We start from the raw sequence: 21,236 nt of genomic DNA, 5'->3' as shown, positions 1-21,236 counted from the left end.
TCGTTTTTTAAATATTAATGAATTTAGACGAATGAAACATATTTGTTTTGGTTACATTGAAGGAAAGAAACCCATTGGAGTTTCGAACCTGTGTGCCGCGGGGGGGAGGGGGAATCCACCACCACCATTGTGATGGAAACCATTGGCACGAATGAAACAGATTGGCTAATAGATATAAGCACCAAAATTAGATTGATGGAGTAAACATAGACATTTAAACATGTACCTTTGATTAAATCAATTGAAGTAAAAATACATATAAAGTGATAAGATCACCATATCCAGTGCTATTATTAAGTGCAACAATAATCTTGCGCCGTGGCTCTCAGGTCTCTTGATTTTGACAAGACAGGATATGTACCTGGATTTCTCTACATAGAATCATAAAGAAAGAACAAGAAGGAATGGAACAGACAAAAAATGCACAGAAACCATATTAAATATATGAGCTTCAGTTTGGTGAAGAAGCTGATATTTATAGAGCTGTAAGTCTCTCAGAAGTGTTACACCTGCTTACTGGTTCTGCAGAAACTCTCTCTCTCTTTCTTTCTTTCATAATCAAGGAACTTCAACAAATACTAATTCAGAAGGTTGTTTAGACTGTTTCAAGACTGAGATCATAGCCAGTAATTATGGAGAAGCAGGGCTCCTTGGACTCAGCCAGTACTGCAGAAGATCGTGTTGAAGCCAAGATCACACCAATTGTCATCTTTTCATGTATACTGGCTTCTACTGGAGGCCTCATGTTTGGTTATGAGGTTGCCATTTCTGGTCAGCCTCTCTGTTTCTCTCTCTCACATATAAAATAAAATACCCGCAATTTATTTGTCGTCTGTTTTAGTTTAAATTGACAATGATTTTTTTTTTTTTGGGGGGGTTCTTGTTGATGCAGGAGGTGTGACAGCCATGCCCGGTTTCTTGAAAAAGTTCTACCCTGATGTCTACGCTAGCACTCAGAAACTGAATACCAATAGCAATTATTGCAAATACAACAATCAAAGCTTGCAATTGTTCACATCTTTGCTGTATCTTGCTGCTCTGGTGGCAACCTTCTTCGCATCATACACTACCAAAAGGCTAGGTCGAAAGAAAACCATGTTAATTGCTGGGGTTTTCTTTATAGTTGGTACAGTCCTAAACGCTGCGTTTCATGACCTTGCATTGGTCATCATTGGGAGGATCTTGCTTGGCTGTGGAATTGGTTTCGGCAATCAGGTTTCCTATCTTTAATTTTTAATTTTTTAATTTTGCTTGTTGATGTTCTACTTTGGTTTGAGAGCTGGGAATGTTGTATTACTGTTATCAATTTCAAGCAAAATATTATTATTTTCTTTTTCGAAGAGCTAGGCACAAACAGTACAATTCTAACACAATTTAATGTAGGCTTAATTACTATTTTACCCCCAAGAACGGACATTCGGTCTCACTTTACCCTTTGAAACTGAAATTTTATCACTTAACCCCTGAATCTCTAAAATTTGTTGAAATTTTCACACTTAACCCCCAAAATCTCTAAAATTTGCTGAAATTTTCTCACATTACAATTTTCATCCACAAAAATGTTAAGTGTGTTGACGTGGCATGGGCATTTTTGTAAGTTTAGCTCATGTATGCCTCTCTCTCTCTCTCTCTCCCAAACCCCACCCCCCCCCCCCCCCCCCCCCAACCCCACCCCACCCCCGCTCTCTCCTCTCTCTCTCTTCTCTTAGTGAAGAAAGAAAAGATAGAGGTGAGTGCTACTTAGCTGATGGGGAGGGGAAGAAAGGGGTTTGTTAACCCTAAATTTCTTTTTAAAAATGTTTAAAATTTGTTTTTTTATTATTTATAATTTGGATTTTAAAGTTTTTTAATAGCTAAAATTATTAAAATGGCTATGCCACATCAGCACACTTACGGTTTTGTGGATGAAAATAGACTGAAGTGGTAAAGTGAGAAAATTTCAGCAATTTTTAGAGATTCTGAGGGTTAAGTAAAAAAATTTTAGTTTTAAGGGGTAAAGTGAGACCGAGCATCCGTTTCAGGAGGTAAAACAGTAATTAAGCATTTAATCTAATTGTGACCACATGTAGATTTAGAGAAAACGGTATTCTCTGTTGATCTTTTTAGTGTTGATGTTTCGAATGGAGAAAAATTGCACATGCCCCATATAGGGAAAGTTATTGTGTCTCAAAAATAACACGATGTGACTTATAACACCTTATGACATTAGTTATAATATTGGAGGTACGCGTTCAGAGACATAATATGAACCAACTCTGTTTTTCTTCCTACCATTTGAATAGGAGCTTCAGCCTCCATTTTCTTGAGGCATATGCATTATGCCTCGCCCCCTAACGTGCTCATCAAGCATTATTTTCATGTTTGTAGGTTGTCCCACTTTTCCTTTCGGAGATAGCCCCAACAAGAATACGCGGAGGACTCAACATACTTTTCCAGCTTAATGCAACCATTGGAATTCTTTTGGCAACCCTTGTCAATTATGGTGCTTCTAAGTATGTCCCTTTGTCCTTGGTTGAAATAGCAATATACATGAAAAATACCAAGAAAATGAAACTAGTTTCTGAATCAATTAGGCATACGAGGATAAACTGTCTATGCCAGACACATGGGAATGACTGAAAAGAATTATGGCTACTCTTATGATTAACCATCATCCACTAATTAACCTCTAATAACCATGTGTTCTGTTGAAACAGAATTAAAGGGGGATGGGGTTGGAGGCTATCACTGGGTCTGGCAGGTGTTCCTGCACTTATGCTAACCTTGGGGTCCCTCATTGTGGTAGACACTCCTAACAGTTTGATACAACGCGGTAAGTTGGATGAAGGAAGATCAGTGCTTAAAAAGATCAGGGGAACAGAAAATATTGAAACAGAGTTTGCGGAGATAGTGGAGGCAAGTCGTGTAGCAGAAGGGATAAAGCACCCCTTTAGGAATCTCCTTAAGCGTAAAAATCGCCCCCCACTGGTCATTGCAATAGCAATGCAGGTCAGTATATACATTGGTTAATGAGTTACTTGAATTATAAGAGTCATATTTTGTTAACATCGTTTGATTGTCAATGTTTGCTTTGCAGGTCTTCCAGCAATTTACAGGCATCAATGCAATTTTTTTCTATGCTCCCATTTTGTTCGCAAGCATGGGTTTTGGCAACAATGCCTCCCTTTACGCCGCGGTTATAACAGGAGCTGTCAATGTGCTTGCCACAATTGTATCTGTCTTCTTGGTTGACAAAGTTGGGCGTCGAATGCTCTTATTGGAAGCTGGCATCCAAATGTTCCTTTCTCAAATAGTCGTTGCAATTGTGCTAGCCTTGAAGGTAAAGGACCACTCTAATAATTTATCTTATGGTTTGTCAATTCTGGTGGTGGTCATGGTGTGTACTTTCGTCTCCGCCTTCGCATGGTCTTGGGGACCCATCGGTTGGTTGATCCCTAGTGAGACATTTCCATTGGAGGCTCGGTCAGCGGGGCAAAGTGTGACAGTTTGTGTCAACATGCTCTGCTGTTTTGTTATAGGACAAGTCTTCCTCTTAATGCTTTGCAGCTTGAAGTATGCCATCTTCTTGTTCTTCTCTGCTTGGGTCTTGTTCATGTCACTCTTTGTGCTATTTCTAATTCCCGAGACCAAAAATGTGCCTATTGAAGAAATGACAGAGAGAGTGTGGAAGAAACATTGGTTTTGGAAGAGATATATGGATGACCACTATGAGGGTGATGGAGTTAAATAAAATTGTCAATTAATAGTCCCATATCATTTGTGTTATGTTTAAGTTTGTAAAACTACGTTCTAATGTGGTTAATGTTTCCAATATTTAAATGGATTTGATTCTAGTCAAGTATTTTAAATAATGAGATAAGTTGCTTATACATTATATGTGTGTGTCCTTTTTTATACTGCTGGTTTGTTTGTTTGATTGGCATTTCTTGATATAATGAGTATATTATCATCTGTAACATTGTAAATACATCAAGTCGTAAGGGTAAACAAATCTGACAAACCTTGTGCTGGGACTTGTAGAACATGCCATATAGCATAATATTTATTTTTGCACTCGAAGTTTTGTATTTAATTTTTATTACACAAGGCTTATGTATAACACATAGTATTGATTTTTATAACAAGTGCAATACAACTTAATTTCTATTTGATTGGAATTGTGACAGGACCCGTCCCGAATTTTTTGGAACCCAGGACGAATCATGTGGAATTTCAAATATCACACCGATGCCGGGCCCACTTACTAATACTATAGCCTCTTTTCCAAATTAAGGAAAAAGGGGCATGAGATTTTCAGCTGAAATTTCAGCAGTCACCTCTGAAAAATGGACATTTCCCAAAAAATGTAAACCTATTAAGACACAATTATAACTCAACCGGTAGCATGCACATATTAATAACATGCAATTTACATAATAGGCCTCTGGCCTTACAATCAACCCTAACATGGGCGATTGGAGAGAATAACTAACAAAATTCATTTTACAAACGAAACGGAGTTCAACATAAGTATAAATATATAAAGATTGCCCTACACAAGCTTGGGCCTCAAGTCGCCAACAAATTCAAAACCAAACTTAACAACTCTAATAAATAGGATTCGATCATGGCCAAATGAAATTCCACAAAAATATGGTTTATCTTGGAGCTGCAGTTGGGTGAGACCCCAGGCTACCCACGTACAATCACAATTCAAATAATATACGATTAATTAAAATAATACAAACAATTAAATTTAAATTCATTACAACATCAAATTCGACAAGGCAACCCCTGCACACTTTATGAGTTCCTTTCCCTTTATCAGTTCTTTCCCCGCAACCGTACCCTATCCAAGATGTATAGTGTCGAACAATACTTCCCAATCCATGACTTAAACATTCATACCTGTGCAGGGTGCTCACGAAGCCCAAATTCAAGAATCTCAACCCGGAAAAGAATCCACACACACACATATATATATATATTTAATATGTATGTGTGTGTATATATATATATATATATATATACACCCACCTCACACCATCATCATGTACTAGGGGAAAACAATCCAATCCAGGGATCGTTTGATTAGACCACATGGAGGAATCCTTAACAATTATGTGGCCAGGGATGAGCCGTCCATCTGGGGGACTGGGCTAACCAGTACGCACATCAGAATCCTCAATACTCGTGCGCTTGTGATAAGTCCTACATGCGCAGACTACCCCGCCAAGGGTCTACGGTAACACCCCGTCAAGGGTGCCCGGGTTCCGATCATATCTAAGTATCCATATTCATGTATCCAAGTATCCATATCCACTGTTTCCAAGTATCAGTATCCAAAGGGAGGTACATCTGATATTGCACATCATGTACTAGGGAAAGCAATCCAACACGGGTTTCATTTGGCTGAACCACACGGAGGAATCCTCAACAATCATGTGGCTAGGGACGAGCCGTCCAACCGGGGGACTAGGCTCACCAGCATGCATAGTAGAATCCTCAATACTAGTGCGCCTATGACAAGTCCTACGCGCACAAACTACCCCGCCAAGGGTCTACGGTAACACCCCGTCGAAGGTGCTCGAGTTCCGACATACCCAAACAATATCCACAATTTCCAACTATCCATCAATACTAGAATTCGTAACCAAGGAAGCCCACATGCCGGAAAATCCAACGCCACGGATGGGTATAGTGACCAAGGAATGTATATATGATGGTGAAGTTCGTAACCCTTATATAAATAGTATACATGATAGGACCCACCCCAGAATTTTCCTGAAACCGGGGCGAATCCCGTCTTTGTTCAGACATCTTCCCGATGTTGGGCCCACTTTCTAAAAATCGAGACTCTCTACCAAAATTTTGGCAGAGTCTTCCCTGTAAATTAAGCAAACCCAACAAAAATTTCAACATGCAACATACATAAAATAATAATCCCAACCAGCAGCATGCTTTTATAATCCATCAAAACATACTAAATGGCCTCCGGCCTCACAAGTAAAATCTATCATGGGCGATAACAGAGCATCTACTGAATTTAGATTACAAGAACAGTTGAGTAGAAGAAATTACTCAAATCCTAACTAGGAAAGTTCACAGCTCGAGCCTCGTACACCACTTGCATGCTTCATGGAGCGACTACTAGCTGGGGGGCGCAAAACAGAAAACATGTGAGTGGACGAAAACAAGATTTGCATTGAAAACAATAGTAACCCCACCGCGTAAAAATAATGCTCAAGACATGCAGGTTCACAATTCATTATTTAATTACTCAAAACATATTTCATTTAAAATTCTTTAAAACACAAGTCATCTCATCCATAAACCCCATTCCTACAATCTTGCAACTCCTGGCAAAACACTGAAAAACTCTAATTTCTTCACTCTCCCAACTATAAATATACATATAAATATATATATATATATATATATATATATATAAAACTATACATAGCTATATAATATACTCATCACACTACCTAGGTACCAGGGAAACAATCCAACTAGGGGGTCGTTTGACTAGCCCATAGGATTTTCAGGTGCTATCCTGCGTCTAGGGATGAGCGGTCCAACCGGGGGATGAAACTTCATAGCTCACACACCGAAACATCCAACGCCATGTATAGCTCCCAAACTATGTCCTACGCGTGCAGACTGGATCATCACACACCGGAACATCCAACGCCATGGGTAATGACCCTAAACAATATACAGAGTCTTTCCATACGTCGGAACATCCAACGCCGCATATGGAAAGTGTCTCACATGCCGGAACATCCAATGCCGCATGTGAGACGGATAACCTATTCTTCCCACACGCCGGAACATCCAATGCCGCATGTGAGACGGATAACCTATTCTTCCCACACGCCGGAACATCCAACGCCGCGTGTGGAAAGTCTAATAACTGGGGAAGGTACTTACATAGTGTAATCATACAACTTCTCTCAACAACCCCTCATATTCAAGTTCTTTCACAACTCACTTCAACAACCCAAGTATCTCGCTTATAGAGAATGGATATATATACTTCCCCAAAATCCATGTAAAATATACTCTCGATACCCAAATATGCCAAACCCACAATATATTGCCAAAGCGCTATACAAACATCAAATTCAACTCATGAATATAATATATTCAATAAACCATTAAACATTATGCATAAATCTTTCATCAATAAAGCCATGCATATGATTGAAAACAAAGTCCACTCACAAATATTCCCATGTTGCCTGACCATGAGAGGGTCTTGTCTGCTGAGTACGTGCAGTCGAAACACCTATTTTGAGATACGAACCCTTAATTAATATAAAATTATGTTGAAGCAAAAATCACAAATTAAATACTTAAATCCCCAAAATTCCCAGTACGTGTACGTTGAAGAAGGTATCCTAAGGTCCGATTACAGGTTTAGGAATCGTTCACGATTGTACGGTTATCGCTAACCCACAACTTTGCATTATTGAATCGGAACATCCGGAGCTCCGATTCATAATCCGTGAAGTCCTACATGGTCCTAGGAATACCTAGAACAACATATTTTAATTGGGAAAAGATCTAACAGTCAGAACCTATCGAACCCGGATAACGCACAATATGCGAAAATCCATTCGATAGTCAAACGACGTCCGAATTGAGATCCGCGAAATCCTGTGCACTCGTGACAACCTAAGGATCTCATCGGGTCAAATTGCAACTTCACCAGCCTCGCCCATGCCCCGCCGCCGCGCGCGTCGGTGTGTAGAGTAAATTCCGGTGACGGAAATACTCTACACCCGAGCTCACCCTTCCTATCCTAGCTTCTACTCAAGGTCAAGATCACTTCATTCAACTACGGGGAGGTCCAATTCGGACGGCAACTAGCCGGAATTTCACTTTGAAATCCGGCCAAAACCTAGGTTTACAAAATCAATTTCTACCCAGCAAATCGATCCAAACCTATGCATCAGTCAGCTAGAACTCGGAAAAAGAGGAAGAAACCTCACCTCAATCACCGGGTTTGGGCGGCAGAGACGGCGGCGCGACGACGGAAAGTCTCCGGTTTGAACAAGTCGAGATCGTTGGCGATTCTCGAGTTTTCCGACTGGGAGACTGGGTGATTCTGGTTCGGGGCTTCACGACGAGTGGAACGAGACCGGTCTCGAGGGCTGGGGTGGTCGGATGTGGCGGCAGTGCGGTGGTTTCCGTCTAGGTGAACAGTAACGAGGAGGGGGAGGACGACGACGCGGGAGAGAGAAAGAGAGAGAGAGAGAGAGAGAGAGAGAGAGAGTGAGGTAAAAATGAAAAATCAGATTTTTACTCTAACCCTTTTCGAAATAATTACAGTTTTGCCACTGATAATGTTTTGATCGCCAAATCTTCGTTACAACTCCGTTTCAAGCCTACCGCGTGTCTACGAATTCGTCTCAGTGCCACCTACCCAAAATACCAGTCGTGGTCCCAAAATCCTTCCAGATAAGAAAATGAACTATTTACCCCTACCCCAAGGGTAAATTCGTAATTCACTTAAAATAAATTAAAATAGACATTAAATTAGTCGGGGTGTTACAATACAAATAATATTCCCTTCCTTCATTCAATTTTTCCAAATATCTATTCATAGTATAGAAAATATACTCTCAAGCATATATTCCATAAAGACCCAAAAATAATTCAAATAAAAACCAAAATTTGTTTACACATAATTTCTATAAAATACTAAATTCCACAATTAAAAATAATAGACTTTCGTAAACAACCCTCTATCACCCAATCCATATACTTTAATAATAATCATAATAATGCTAAATAATAACCCTTAGAGATCCCATATCCTCATTAACCCAAATTAAATCAATTTCCAATCAAAACTTATTTAAGCAGGAAATTTCCATAATAGAATAACAAGGTACACTTAAACACAAACGTCCACTCATTTCCTAATAATTATAGCCGAGCCCAAGGCTCACTTTCACAACCCACCAATCAAGTATCCCATGCTTATCTATTCCATAATTTCTATTATGAAGATAATATCCAAGAATTCCATAAGATACTATAAACCATCTCATAATCCCAACATAATCAAACTAACTCAAATAACGGCCAAGACTCGTTTACACGGTCGCTCTAGTACTTCTCGAAGGGTGAAACTACCTCGGAAGACTCACGGTCAACCGAGGGTCAAACCGTCCAAACTTGTACAACAAAGAATCTCTACTCTTAGTAAGAAGAGAAAATACTCTAAAGATATTGAATCTTTGGCCAAAGTACACAATGAGAATTGAAACAAGAACGTTTTCAATTACATCCAAGTGAATCATATAACCTAAAGATGTCATGTTAAGAGATTCAACACAAGTTAACCATATCCCAACAACACGACATAGAGTGTTGTAATAAAGAATAACTGAATTGCATTGTAATCACAAACTAACTAGGTTCTCAAAATGAATTTTATTTAGCTTGGGCAGCCATGACATACTACTAAGTGTCAATCAAGGTTTGTGGAAGCCCTATAAGGACTAATCACAATTAGCCTTCGCCAATAGGGAGAATTGTATAAAGGTATACAATTCACATTTGGTTTAGAAGTAATCATTCTTACCCACAGTATCGCTAATTTGAACTTATAAGATTGCACACCGAAAATGTATGGATTGAGAATTGAAAATAGAATAAATGATTTTGCGGCTTGGTCAATGCTTGTTAGACAAGTTAATGATTTAATTTATTAAGTAATTAAATCAATTAAACTAATTAGATTAGCTTAATGAATTAATTAAAGTTTTGGAACTTTAGTTTTGGTCTTACATGACTTAAACATTTAAAGGAAAATGGACCTTATAGACTTAGGCAAAGTGTGACACATTATAAGGTTAATGTGGTAGACCAAAGTAGACCAAAAAGGCCAAGGAAGAGGAGGGTGCGGCACATGACGTCTCTTTAGTGGCACATGTGTGATAATATGTCTCTATATGATTGTAGTCATAGCACAACAGCTCCTTAGGGTTTCAAGTTAGGCATTTTGGAAGAGAGGAAAACATCAAGCCTCTCTCTCAAACACTTCCTTAGCTGGCCACCATAAAGAAGAAGGGCTAGCACCTCTTCTTCTTCTCTTGGTTCTTTATTGTCTCATTCTCATACTACCTTGGTGAAGATACTTTGGGGAGGCATAACCATACTGTGTCTATTTGGATAACAAGGTGGAGAATCAACAACTAGGGGACAACTCCCTCTACTTGAATACCATTTTGGGATTCAAGATATGCTCCAAAAGTAACCTCACTTTCTACATTCTTTTTAATATGTGATATTAGTGTCAAAGGTGTAAACTTTCATAAACCTATAAAGATTGGGACTTAGATTGAGACTTGCATGAATCTCTAGTTTTTTCTTGCTTTCACTTTTATTTGATTTCATATTTGATATGCATAGGCTAGATGATTTGTTTTCCCATAGCTTTTAGGAAATTTAGAAATCCCTACGCCTAATTTTCCCTTCATGTGTCACTTTTAGTTTGAAGAACAATGGACAACCGATCAAGAATGTGAAAAAATAGTTCAAGAAGGGTGGCAACCTGGGGATTCTCCTACGGCTAATATTTCTCTTTGTGCTCAACGTTTATTGTCCTGGAAGCATCAAAAGTTCGGTCAAATGAATTCTAAAATCCAGTCTTTGCGCACTTCGCTGGCTTCATGTCAAACCATTGCTCCATCATAGACTATTTTACAGAGCAAAAAATTGATTGAAAATGAATTAGACAAATTATTGGAGCTGGATGAAATTTATTGGCGGCAGCGATCTCGTGTCAATTGGTTAAAGTCTGATGACCTGAATACCTCTTATTTCCACAAGATAGTCACTCATATAGAAAAAACTAATTCTATGACAGGGATTTTGGCTGTGTTTTTGGAGTATTATAATAGCCTATTTTGTTCTGCTGATACAAATATGAGTAGCAAGATTTTTGAGACAGTTTCCACCTGTGTCCCTCAAATGACTCTAACATTTTTTGTCCCTGACTTTCACTCGTGATGAGGTGGAAAATGCCATTAAATTTATGGGACCGACTAAAGCTCCCGGTCCAGATGAAATGCCAACTTTATTTTACCAACGTTATTGGAATATTATTAGCTTTGATGTCTGTCAACTTTATTTGAACATTCTTAATGGGAGTGATAATGGTGATTGTTGTATTTGACATTTTTCTAGTAATGGTCGATATACAGTTAGGAGTGGGTATTAGATTGCTTTGGAATTCCAAAAACAGGCGGCTTCTTTGTCTTCCTCTGGGTCTTCATCCTCTAGGTCTCAAAAGTTATGGAAACATCTCTGGAAGCTAAAAGTTCCTCCGAAATACAGCATTTCTTATGCGGTTGGCTTAAAATGTTCTCCTTACCCGTGATGTGCTTTATCGTCGGAAAATCAACCAAGATGTTCATTGTTTTCGCTATCTTGGCCAGGTTGAAACACCTTTTCATGCTCCTTCCAATTGTACGGTTAGTTCTTCAGTTTTGGAAAAGCTGGGTTGGACTTCACTTCTTACTGCTTTACCTCGCCACTGTTAGATTCCATGAGAAAAGATTGTAGAGCTAAGAAATCTAGAATTTGAGAGTGAGAGAAACGAGAGAAGAAAGATCAGAGACAGATGAAGTAGAATTAGATTCTATTCTTAATGAATGTGATTGTAAGAAGGAGTGCTATTTATAGCAACTCAATGACAGCTAACTAACAATATAACAATAATTAACCCCAAACTATTGCTGACGAGGGAGGTCAGCTAGATTGCAAGATGGCTGCAGACTGTATGGGAAGTTCTTCTTAATTCCCAACATTCCTTGTTTGCAGTTGGTCTTTGGTCCCTATGGAATGCTTGTAATGCGACTTTGTTTGGTTCTCCTGTTTTGCCACCTGAGCAAATTATTTTTTATGCCAGGAACTATGATGTTGAGTATCAGAAGATTTTATTACTTCAGCATAGGCGGTCTTCTTTGCCAACTCCCGAGAAACAGTGGCAACCTCCTCGTCTTGGTTGTTTTAAACTTAACGTTGATGGGGCGCTTCGTTTGACTTCTGGTTTACGTGGGTTGGCATCGTAGTGCGGGAATCCTATGGCCGCCTTTGTAGGGTGGTGGCGATGCGCGCTCCTAGTTTGTTGTCAGTTATGGGCACTGAGTTGTTTGCCTTAAAGATGGTATCTCCTTTGTGGTGGATGCATCCTTTTCACCTTTAATGCTATTCATCTGCTTCTCAAAGAGGAAACCTGTTATGCAGCAGAAAGAGTGCTGGTTGAGGAAATTAGACGACTTCTTGATTCGCTGCCTTCCTATTCCGCTTGTTTTGTCCCTTGTACTGCTAATGGGGTTGCGGATCATCTTGCACGCTTCTGTCTTGGTCAGGAGGATTTGTCCTTTTGGTTTGTTGACCCACCTCTTTGGCTACGCGCGCGGTTGTTTGCTTGAGGACTCTCCTGATAGTATATTTGATGTTTGACTCTCTTGTAGTCACATGCATATATGTGTGGTACTCTTTCCTTCTCTAGGGTTTTATCCTATTGGATTTTTCTCAGAGAGGTTTTAACAAGGCCACATTATACATGCTTCTCATCTTGTAATGTTCTGATTATCTAATGCTACACAATTTTCTCTCTAAAAATAAATTAATATTCTTGATTTTTAACAATAAATCGATTGCATTTAGAATTGAATTTTCACTAAACTCTCCTCCTCTTTGTAAGACTATCGACTGAATTTCAACCCAAAAAAAGAAGAAGCGAAATTCAGAAATTAAATCAATTAATCAACCGAACTCCAATTATAAATCTATTAATCACTACTACAAAAAGTGAAAAAGACGACCAGAAAACAACGACGGTTTAATTGAAAACCGTCGTGGTTTTTAAAAAGACGACGGTTCTAAAAACACCGTCGTGTTATACCACCTTAGACAACCAAAAATGAAGATTCAAATGGCTGTTCAAAAATAACGACGTACCTAATTAAACAACCGACGCCTATTTGAAACAGATTTCCGCAGTGTAAAATCAAAGCCAACAAAGAACGGCAGAAGTTATGAATCGACCGACGTAGAAAGTAAAGACGACGTTTTCAATAAAAGCCGCCGTTTTTACTCATAAAATAACACGACGAGGTTTTCGTATAAGACGCCGTATAATTACAAACAAATCCACGCCTTTAAAATACAAAATATCGCCGTATTAAATTAATTTACAACGACGGATAATATAAAAATATCGACGTCATTATCGTATAGTTCTACGACGTTATCATTAAATCGTACAATAAAATTTAACGTCGTATTTATTCATTTTATACGTCGTACATTTAATTTAAACCGTCGTCTTAATAAGAATTTTTGTTAACAATTTTTTTCTTTGATTTTCTTATCCTACGTCGGTAGATCTACTTAATGACAAGAATTGAAATAACCACGACGGTTTATATAGAAAACTGCCGACATAACCAGAATCTCCTGAGATCCCAAGGGTTATGAAATCTTACCAGATGGAACTCTGTTCCACATCATAATCTTAACAGATGACACAGATTTGCAATCAGAGAGACAATTTTTTGGAAGTTGATGATGTGTGTGCTTTTGTGTATCTACAAATATTACACCTAACGTCGTTGCAAATTTGCAATAAGAGAGACAATTTTCAACGACGGTTATATTATACCTAACGACGTTTAAAAAACAAATCAACGTCGCTCAACAAATATATTACGTCGTCTTAGTCTTACTTAAGACGACGAAAAACGACGACAGTAATACAAAAACAGTCGTTGTTTTTATATTCTTATTTTATTTAAATCTGTCATCCAAAAAAGAAAATTTACATATTCCAGAACATTAATTTCCTTCATTTTAAATTTCTTTGATTTTCAGATTTCTTCATTCCAGCAAATCTAATCTTCAGATTTCCCTGAGAAGCGAACTTTCCTTCGACAGCGAGTGGAGGCCAGGCTTGCATCTCTTTTGATGGAAAGCAAGGAGTATTCAGAAGCACTAAGTGTCCTATATCAGGCTTGATCAAGGAAGTGAGAAGGCTAGTTGCAAGCTTCTTCTTGTGGACATAGATTTGATGCGAGTAAGCTCAATTTCTCTTTGAGAAAGACATCCAAATTATTGTCTTTGAGATGTGAGAGACAGTGTCTATGAGAGAGTAAGAACCTGGAACCCTAAATGTAAACCCAAAATGATTGAAAGCGACAAATTTATAGAATAAATTTTTAAAACCAACGGCGGTCCTTACAAACAACCGCCGTTTAAATTGTACAATCAACGTCGGTAAAACCGACGTAAATTAATAAAAATTGTACAGAAATCAACGTCGGTAAATTAATAAAAACGGCGTGTTAAATAATATACCATGACGCGAGTTAAATTTACCGTCGTAGTATTTAATTTATACGTCACAGTTATATGTAACCGCCGTATTATTTTTTTGAAATGGTTTTATATATAAGCAACTTTTCGTCTACCTGACTTACACATGCACTGTTTCCAAACCCGATTAAAAATTTCAACTCCCAGAGAAAACTTTTAGTCTTTTTTCCTTGTCAGAGCACTGTCAGAGTATTTCATCGTCTTCCTCTCGTCTTCTTCGTCGTCTCTGAACTTAAAGATCGATCGTCTTCCTCTTGCTTTCATTTCACGCAATAGGTAAGCTTTCATTTTCACTATTTTGGTTACTGTTTTGCATGCTCATCCGTTTTTTGTTTGAAAAATCTTTTTACCTTTTTTCTGGCCAAAATCATTTTACTTCTTTCCAAGTTTGATAAAAAATACAGACAAAGAGGGAAAGTTTCCAACTTTGAAGACAACTACCTCAACTAAATAAGACGGCGGTAGCTTCTTATTTACGTGGTTAAATATGTAGACCACGACGGTTCGTCAGTCGTTCTAGCGTCGTCTGAAAATTGACAAAGTTTTTTTTAAAATTATAGTCTTTTTTTTATTTGCTTGTTTAATTGCAGGTTTGATTTCTCTGAACAATGGTTTTTGTTTTTCCCTAATTTGATAAAATATAAAAAAAAAGAAATTAGGGTTGGTATCTAATATAGACGACGGTATATCTATTGTTTTACGTCGTGTGAATGTTAATACCACGACGTGGTATTTTAGGGTTTTGGATCTGCAATCAAACATTCACAAAGAAAGAAAGAAGGGTTTTGGATCCCTATGTAGACGACGGTGTATTACTATTGACGTCGTGTGAACATAAATACCATGACGTTATATAAATAATGGTTTTAAACATTTATTACGTCTGAGATTATTTCATTAAGTCGTTTAAAATCATATCATACGTCGTATTTTATTAATAACCGTCGTTTGTGTTCTTAATCTTTTCCTAAAATATTTTCACTTGCAGTTTTGTCTGTTAAAATGGTTTCTCAACACCAAACTAAGGATTCTGGCTCCAAGAAAAATGGAGATAAGGAGCTTGGAATGGTAGCTCCTCAAGACAAGTCTTCGAAGGAGATGAAGTCTTCGAAGAAGATGAAGTTTGCTTCATCATCTGCTGAGACAGAAAGCCGGACAACAATCTCTGATGATTCAAAGACTGGTCGAGGTATGAGCACAATGCCTCGTGTTGTGAAGAGAAAGCTTCAGAAACTGAGGCCAATTGTTGAGTACAATAAAAAGGGGAAAGGTATTGGCCAAGCACATAGTGAAATGCAGTCGTACATTGGTATCTTGGCACGCTCCAGAGTTCCACTTGTGGACAAGAAATGGTCCCAAATCCCCAAGGATATAAAGGAGCAGATATGGGAAGCAGTTGACATGGCTTTTGTCGTAGGTCAAGGGGCAAGAACTCTGTTTTAGCTTCTGCTGCCAAGAAATGGAAGGATTTCAAGTCTACACTAACGAGGCATTATATCCTTCCATACACCAATGACAAGGAGAAATTAAGCCAACCCCCGGAAACATATAAATTCATAGAGAAAGCACAATGGGATGCCTTTGTAGCTTCAAGGCTTTCAAAAGATTTTGAGTCTGTGCATTCTCAACATGCACAGATTAGGGAGAAACTCGAGTACAATCATCGATTGTCTCGAAAAGGATATGTTGGATTGGAGGATCAATTGGAGGAAACCATGCCTGGGGTAGAAATTGATCGATCTACCTTATGGAAGAGAGCTAGACAGGACAAACATGGTAACATCCCGGATCCAAAGGTGGCGGAGAAAGCAAAATTAATTGTAAGCCTACTCACTCTGTTTTAAATTTTTATTAAACTGTGAATAATTCTTATTACGTCTTATGTTATATTTTTTCGTCGTGTGAATGATATTCCCACGTCGAAACTTTTTAAAAAACGTCGTTAAAGGTCTAAATAGGAAAAACTACTCTGTTTTCTTTAATTATAGCATAAGACGTCGGTGGTTCATTTTAGCGTCGTGTGAATGATATTACCACGTCGAAACTTTTTAAAAAACGTCGTTAAAGGTCTAAATAGGAATCACTACTCTGTTTTCTGTAATTATAGCATAAGACGTCGGTGGTTTATTCATTTCATCGTTTTAAAAAACTAACCACTTCGGTATAACTACCGTCGTGATAAGTTATAATAACGTCGGTTTATATGTTATTGCGTCGTGTGAAATTATATAATTCGTCGTTTGTATATAAATAACCGTCGTGTGTTTTTTGTTCTTACTTTTTTCTATATCTTTGTTTTAGGATGAATTGCAAAAACAAGTCTCGGAAGGCAAAGTCAATGTACATGGCAGCAATGATGTGCTGACCATGGCTTTGGGCCCCGAGCATCCTGGCAGATTGAGAGGAGTAGGTGCTGGGATTTCCCCAAAGCAGTATTTCAATTTACCCAAACCACAGAGGGTTAGCTTTGACGACCGTTTGAAGGAGAGTTTAAAAGTTCTCCTTCAAGAAGAGACTAAAAAGATGGAGGCTAAGGCAAGGGAAGAGGCCTTAAGGATGGAGGCTAGAACAAAACAATTGGTAGAGGCTGAGAGGGAGCATTTCCTTAGTCAGCTTTCCCAATTAATTCCCAATTTTGATCCAAGCATGCTTAAACAAAGAATTAGCCAAAGCCCCAAAAATCCAATGTCTGACAAAGCTAGCTGCTCTGGAGGTGATGTGAGATCCCTCCATGTTGAGGATGATACTGCCAAAATGGGGAAACATCAGGAAGATGAAGAGAAGGAAGAAGAAAAAAGAGATGAAGAGAAGGAAGAAGAAAAGGAGAAAGAAGATGAAGAAAAGCATGGCGACAAGGTATGTTCACATAACTTTGCCTTTTTTATTTGTTTTTCAAAATTTCAGACGTCGATATTTTTCTTTAAACCGTCGTTTGTTTACAACTTAGACGGCGGAATTTTTTTAAGGCGTAATAAAATATTCACCACGACGGTTTTTTCACCGTCGTTTAAATTCTTTTCAGACGACGTTTTATTCCTTAAACCGTCGTCTTTATTGAATTACCACGTCATTTTTTTATTTCTTTAAACAGGTTATTGAAGTTGGTGATTATTCAAATATGGAGGCGCCATCTTCTTTAAAAACCCTTTGTCGTTATGTGGAAACCACCCTCCTGCCTGAGGATAAGATCCTGCAATTTACAATTGATAAGGAGGTGTTTGGTGGTGATCGCGATACCTTCCTCCTGCCTGAAGATATTACACAATTTGCGGGCATGGAAGAAATTGGAGCTACTGTGGTTGCTGTATATATGAGGTTTGTAATTCTAAAATAATACGTCGTTGGTTTATATATTGCGTCGTCTTAACTAACTAACCACGTCGTTAGTATGTACCGTCGTGATAAATATATTATAACGTCCTCATCTATTTCAGTACGTCGTGTGAAATTTTATAATACGTCGTTTTGTTATACATAACCGTCGTGTGTTTTTTTTGTGCTGACTTGTTTATATTATTTTATGTATTTAGGTACTTACATGATGTTTTGAAACAAGAAAACATGTGCAGCATGGTTGGCTTTATCGACCCTGCTGCAGTTAGTGCCAACTCGGCACAATAGCTGACAGATCACGACTGGTAGCAGCTCGACTTCAGAAGACAGACGGTGAACAGATTTTCATGATGCCTTACAATCCAGGGTTAGTCTCCTTAGGATTTTTTTTTTATGATTTTCAATAAATGACAGCGTATAAACTAACCACGTCGGTGTTTTATTTTATTGAGTCGTTTGAAACTACTAACCCCGTCGGTATTTATTTATCGTCGTGATAAATATATAATGTCGTCGTTTTATTATTTATTTCGTCGTGTGAAATATTATAATACGTCGTTTTTGTAAATAACCGTCGTTTTTATATTAATTTTGTGCAGCCGTCATTGGATCTTGCTGATTGTAAGGGCAAAGAGGGAAACCGTCTATTTTCTGGATCCTCTGCCAGGTCATCGTGTGGTCGATGAAGAGGCGAAAAACATCGTGAACAGTGCTATAAAAATATATAATACCCACATAGCCCGAGCTGGACGTAAAAATGTAATTTGGAAAACTCTCTCAGGCACACCAAAGCAACCCAGCAGTGTCGAATGCGGGTATTATGTGATGCGCTTCATGAGGGACATCATCATGGATCCTTCCTTGGGGTTTGAGAATAAGGTAAGAAGAAATTACCTTCATACATTTCACGTCGTTTTTTGTATTATCAACGGCGGTCATGTAAAATTACCGTCGTTGAATAGATATACTACGTCGGTTATGAAAAATATCGTCGTCTGTGATTGAATTTCTTTTTATTTATAAACCCTAATAGTCATTGTTTATGCAGTATGCCAAGGGAAACCAGGAAGCTTCATACCCCAAAGAAGCTATTGATGAAGTCCGGAATGAATGGGCAGAGTTTGTTTGCCAAATTATTAAACAGGGGAATAATTGAACACTTGATATTTATGTATAATGTACAAATTTTGTCTATAATATATAATGTAAAAATTTGTTGAGGTTTTCTTAAATTAAAAAAAAAACAAACATACAAATTGCGTAACCGGCGTGTAATACTTTTCCAACGACCTAATAAAGTCAAAAACCGTCGTATTTTGTTGTTTCGTTTTAAACAAATACGACGTAAAAGGATTGTTAGACGACGTTCTTTGAACAATTGAGTCGTTTATGGTTTACAACATCTTCAATTTCTTAAGGGTTCAGGGTAGTAATTTGTAACGACAGCGGTTAAGTCGTGGAATATATATTTTTCGTCGGATAGTTAAATAGCCGCCATGGTTTCTCATTTAAACGACGTCATTTTAACAACTTAGTCGTCTATTACAATTTACAACGTCTACAATTTATTAACACCGGCGTGGTTTGTTGTTGTGATAAGAATATTTTATTATTTTTATATCAAAATATTCAAAATAAATTTCAAATAAATCAGAAAAATGAAAAGTCAACTCCTATGAAGTCATTGATATATTTTCTTCCCCATAAACCTTGAAAAAATTCATTTTGAATAACAAAAATTTAAAATGACCATCCAAAACAAAATTGTTTTTATGAGTCATAAAATCACTTCTAGTTTTATGGTTTAGGGTTTAGAGTCTAGGGTTTAGAGATTAGGGTTGTTATTTATTGGGGTTTATTTTTAAAGTATAATTTTGGGTAGTATAGGGTATATATTAGGCTGTAAAACCATAAACCCTTTTATAAACTTAAATTTTTAAATTATATAATTTAGTTTTAAGGGTTTAGGGTATTAATTTTTAACGACGGTGGTTGAGTCGTGGAATACATATGTTACGTCGTGCATTAAAATATCCGACATGGTTTCTACTTTAAACGACGTCATTTTAATATGTAAGTCGTCTATTATAATTTACAACGCCTTCAATTTCTTAACACCGACGTGGTTTGTTATTGTGATAAGAATATTTTATTATTTTTATATCAAAATATTCAAAATAAATTTAAAAGAAATCAGAAAAATGAAAAGTCAACTCCTATGAAGTCATTGATATATTTTCTTCCCCCTAAACCTTGAAAAAATTCATTTTGAATAACAAAAATTTAAAATGACCTTCCAAAACAAAATTCTTTTGATGAGTCATAAAATCACTTCTAGTTTTATGGTTTAGGGTTTAAAGTCTAGGGTTTAGAGATTAGGGTTGTTATTTATTGGGGTTTATTTTTAAAGTATAATTTTTGGGTAGTCTAGGGTATATATTAGGCTGTAAAACCATAAACCCTTTTATAAACTTAATTTTTTAAATTGTATAATTTAGTTTTAAGGGTTTAGGGTATTAATTTTTAACGACGGTGGTTGGGTCGTGGAATACATATTTTACGTCGTGAAGTAAAATATGCGACATGGTTTAGGCTTTAAACGACGTCATTTTAATATGTAAGTCGGTTTATATAATTTACAACGTCTTTAATTTCTTAACCCCGACGTGGTTTTTAAGTCGTCGTTATATAAAAATATTCAAAATAAATTTAAAATTAATCCGAAAAATGAAGCTTCAAAATGAACGGCCTTACGTTCTTAATCCGAAAAATGAAGTTTCCGTCGTGGAATATTAAATTCACGTCGGTCCTTGTAGAACTTTCGCCTTGGTTTTTCTTTCGACGTTTTAAAGCGCGCGCTCTCTAAAAATTTTCGTGCGACCTAAATTTTTTAGATTTGGCTCTTATTCTTATACTTCTAACCCTGAACCCTAAAATTTTCAGATTTCGCGCAACATAACATTTCGCTCTCTCACTTCTGCTCTAATTAAAAGTTGCACTCTCGGGCTCCGTCGAATCTGTGAGCTCGTCCAACCTGTAAGTACAAACCCTATCTTCCCCTTGTAAATTCATTGAATGATATTAGGTTGTTTTGTTAAAGGGTTTTAGGTGTATGCTTTGCGATCTGTTAATAATGTGCTTATAGGTATGGGTTCATGGATTTTCTGTTTAATGGGTTCATGGATTACATTATCTGTTATGTTGAATTGGGAATGGATTTAATTTTGACGGATCTTTTAATCACCCTATGTTATGTTGAATTGGGAATGGATTTATTGTTTTCATGCTTGGTTTCATGTATATGTTGGTTTCTTGCTTGGTTTCATATATATGTTGTGTTCTTAATGGGTTTTGTGTTCTTGAAAATAAACTAAGACACGACGAATTTTTAGGCATACGACGACGATTACACGACGGTTTTTTTAAACTACCGTCGTTGTATTACTTATACACGACGGTTTTTCATAAACCGTCGTTTGTATTACTTATAATAGACAACGTCTGTTGAAAATCCGTCGTCTATA

The 21,236-nt window shown here is 37.4% G+C and overlaps 1 protein-coding gene across 1 annotated transcript; it reads left to right on the top strand.

The window, feature by feature from the left end:
* Positions 1–341: 341 nt before the first annotated feature.
* Positions 342–3,851, top strand: LOC117616152 (sugar transport protein 13-like). Its single transcript, XM_034345377.1, has 5 exons — positions 342–771; positions 893–1,215; positions 2,368–2,492; positions 2,697–2,988; positions 3,077–3,851. Exons 1-5 carry the CDS (start codon positions 633–635, stop codon positions 3,728–3,730), a joined length of 1,533 nt encoding a protein of 510 aa, XP_034201268.1. The 5' UTR covers positions 342–632; the 3' UTR covers positions 3,731–3,851.
* The last annotated feature ends 17,385 nt before the right edge of the window (positions 3,852–21,236 follow it).

This window comes from Prunus dulcis, chromosome 1, assembly GCF_902201215.1.
Source record: "Prunus dulcis chromosome 1, ALMONDv2, whole genome shotgun sequence".
NCBI classification, from domain to species: Eukaryota; Viridiplantae; Streptophyta; class Magnoliopsida; order Rosales; family Rosaceae; genus Prunus; species Prunus dulcis.
Note: the sequence above shows the minus strand (reverse complement) of the source record. Positions and strands in the feature narration are given on the sequence as shown.

Bases quoted from the DNA above. Each gene is read 5' to 3' on its own strand.
- LOC117616152 (XM_034345377.1), top strand. From the start codon at position 633: ATGGAGAAGCAGGGCTCCTTGGACTCAGCCAGTACTGCAGAAGATCGT. The intron at 1,216-2,367 runs GTTTCCTATCTT...TCATGTTTGTAG, and splicing joins GAATTGGTTTCGGCAATCAG to GTTGTCCCACTTTTCCTTTC. The intron at 2,493-2,696 runs GTATGTCCCTTT...CTGTTGAAACAG, and splicing joins GTCAATTATGGTGCTTCTAA to AATTAAAGGGGGATGGGGTT.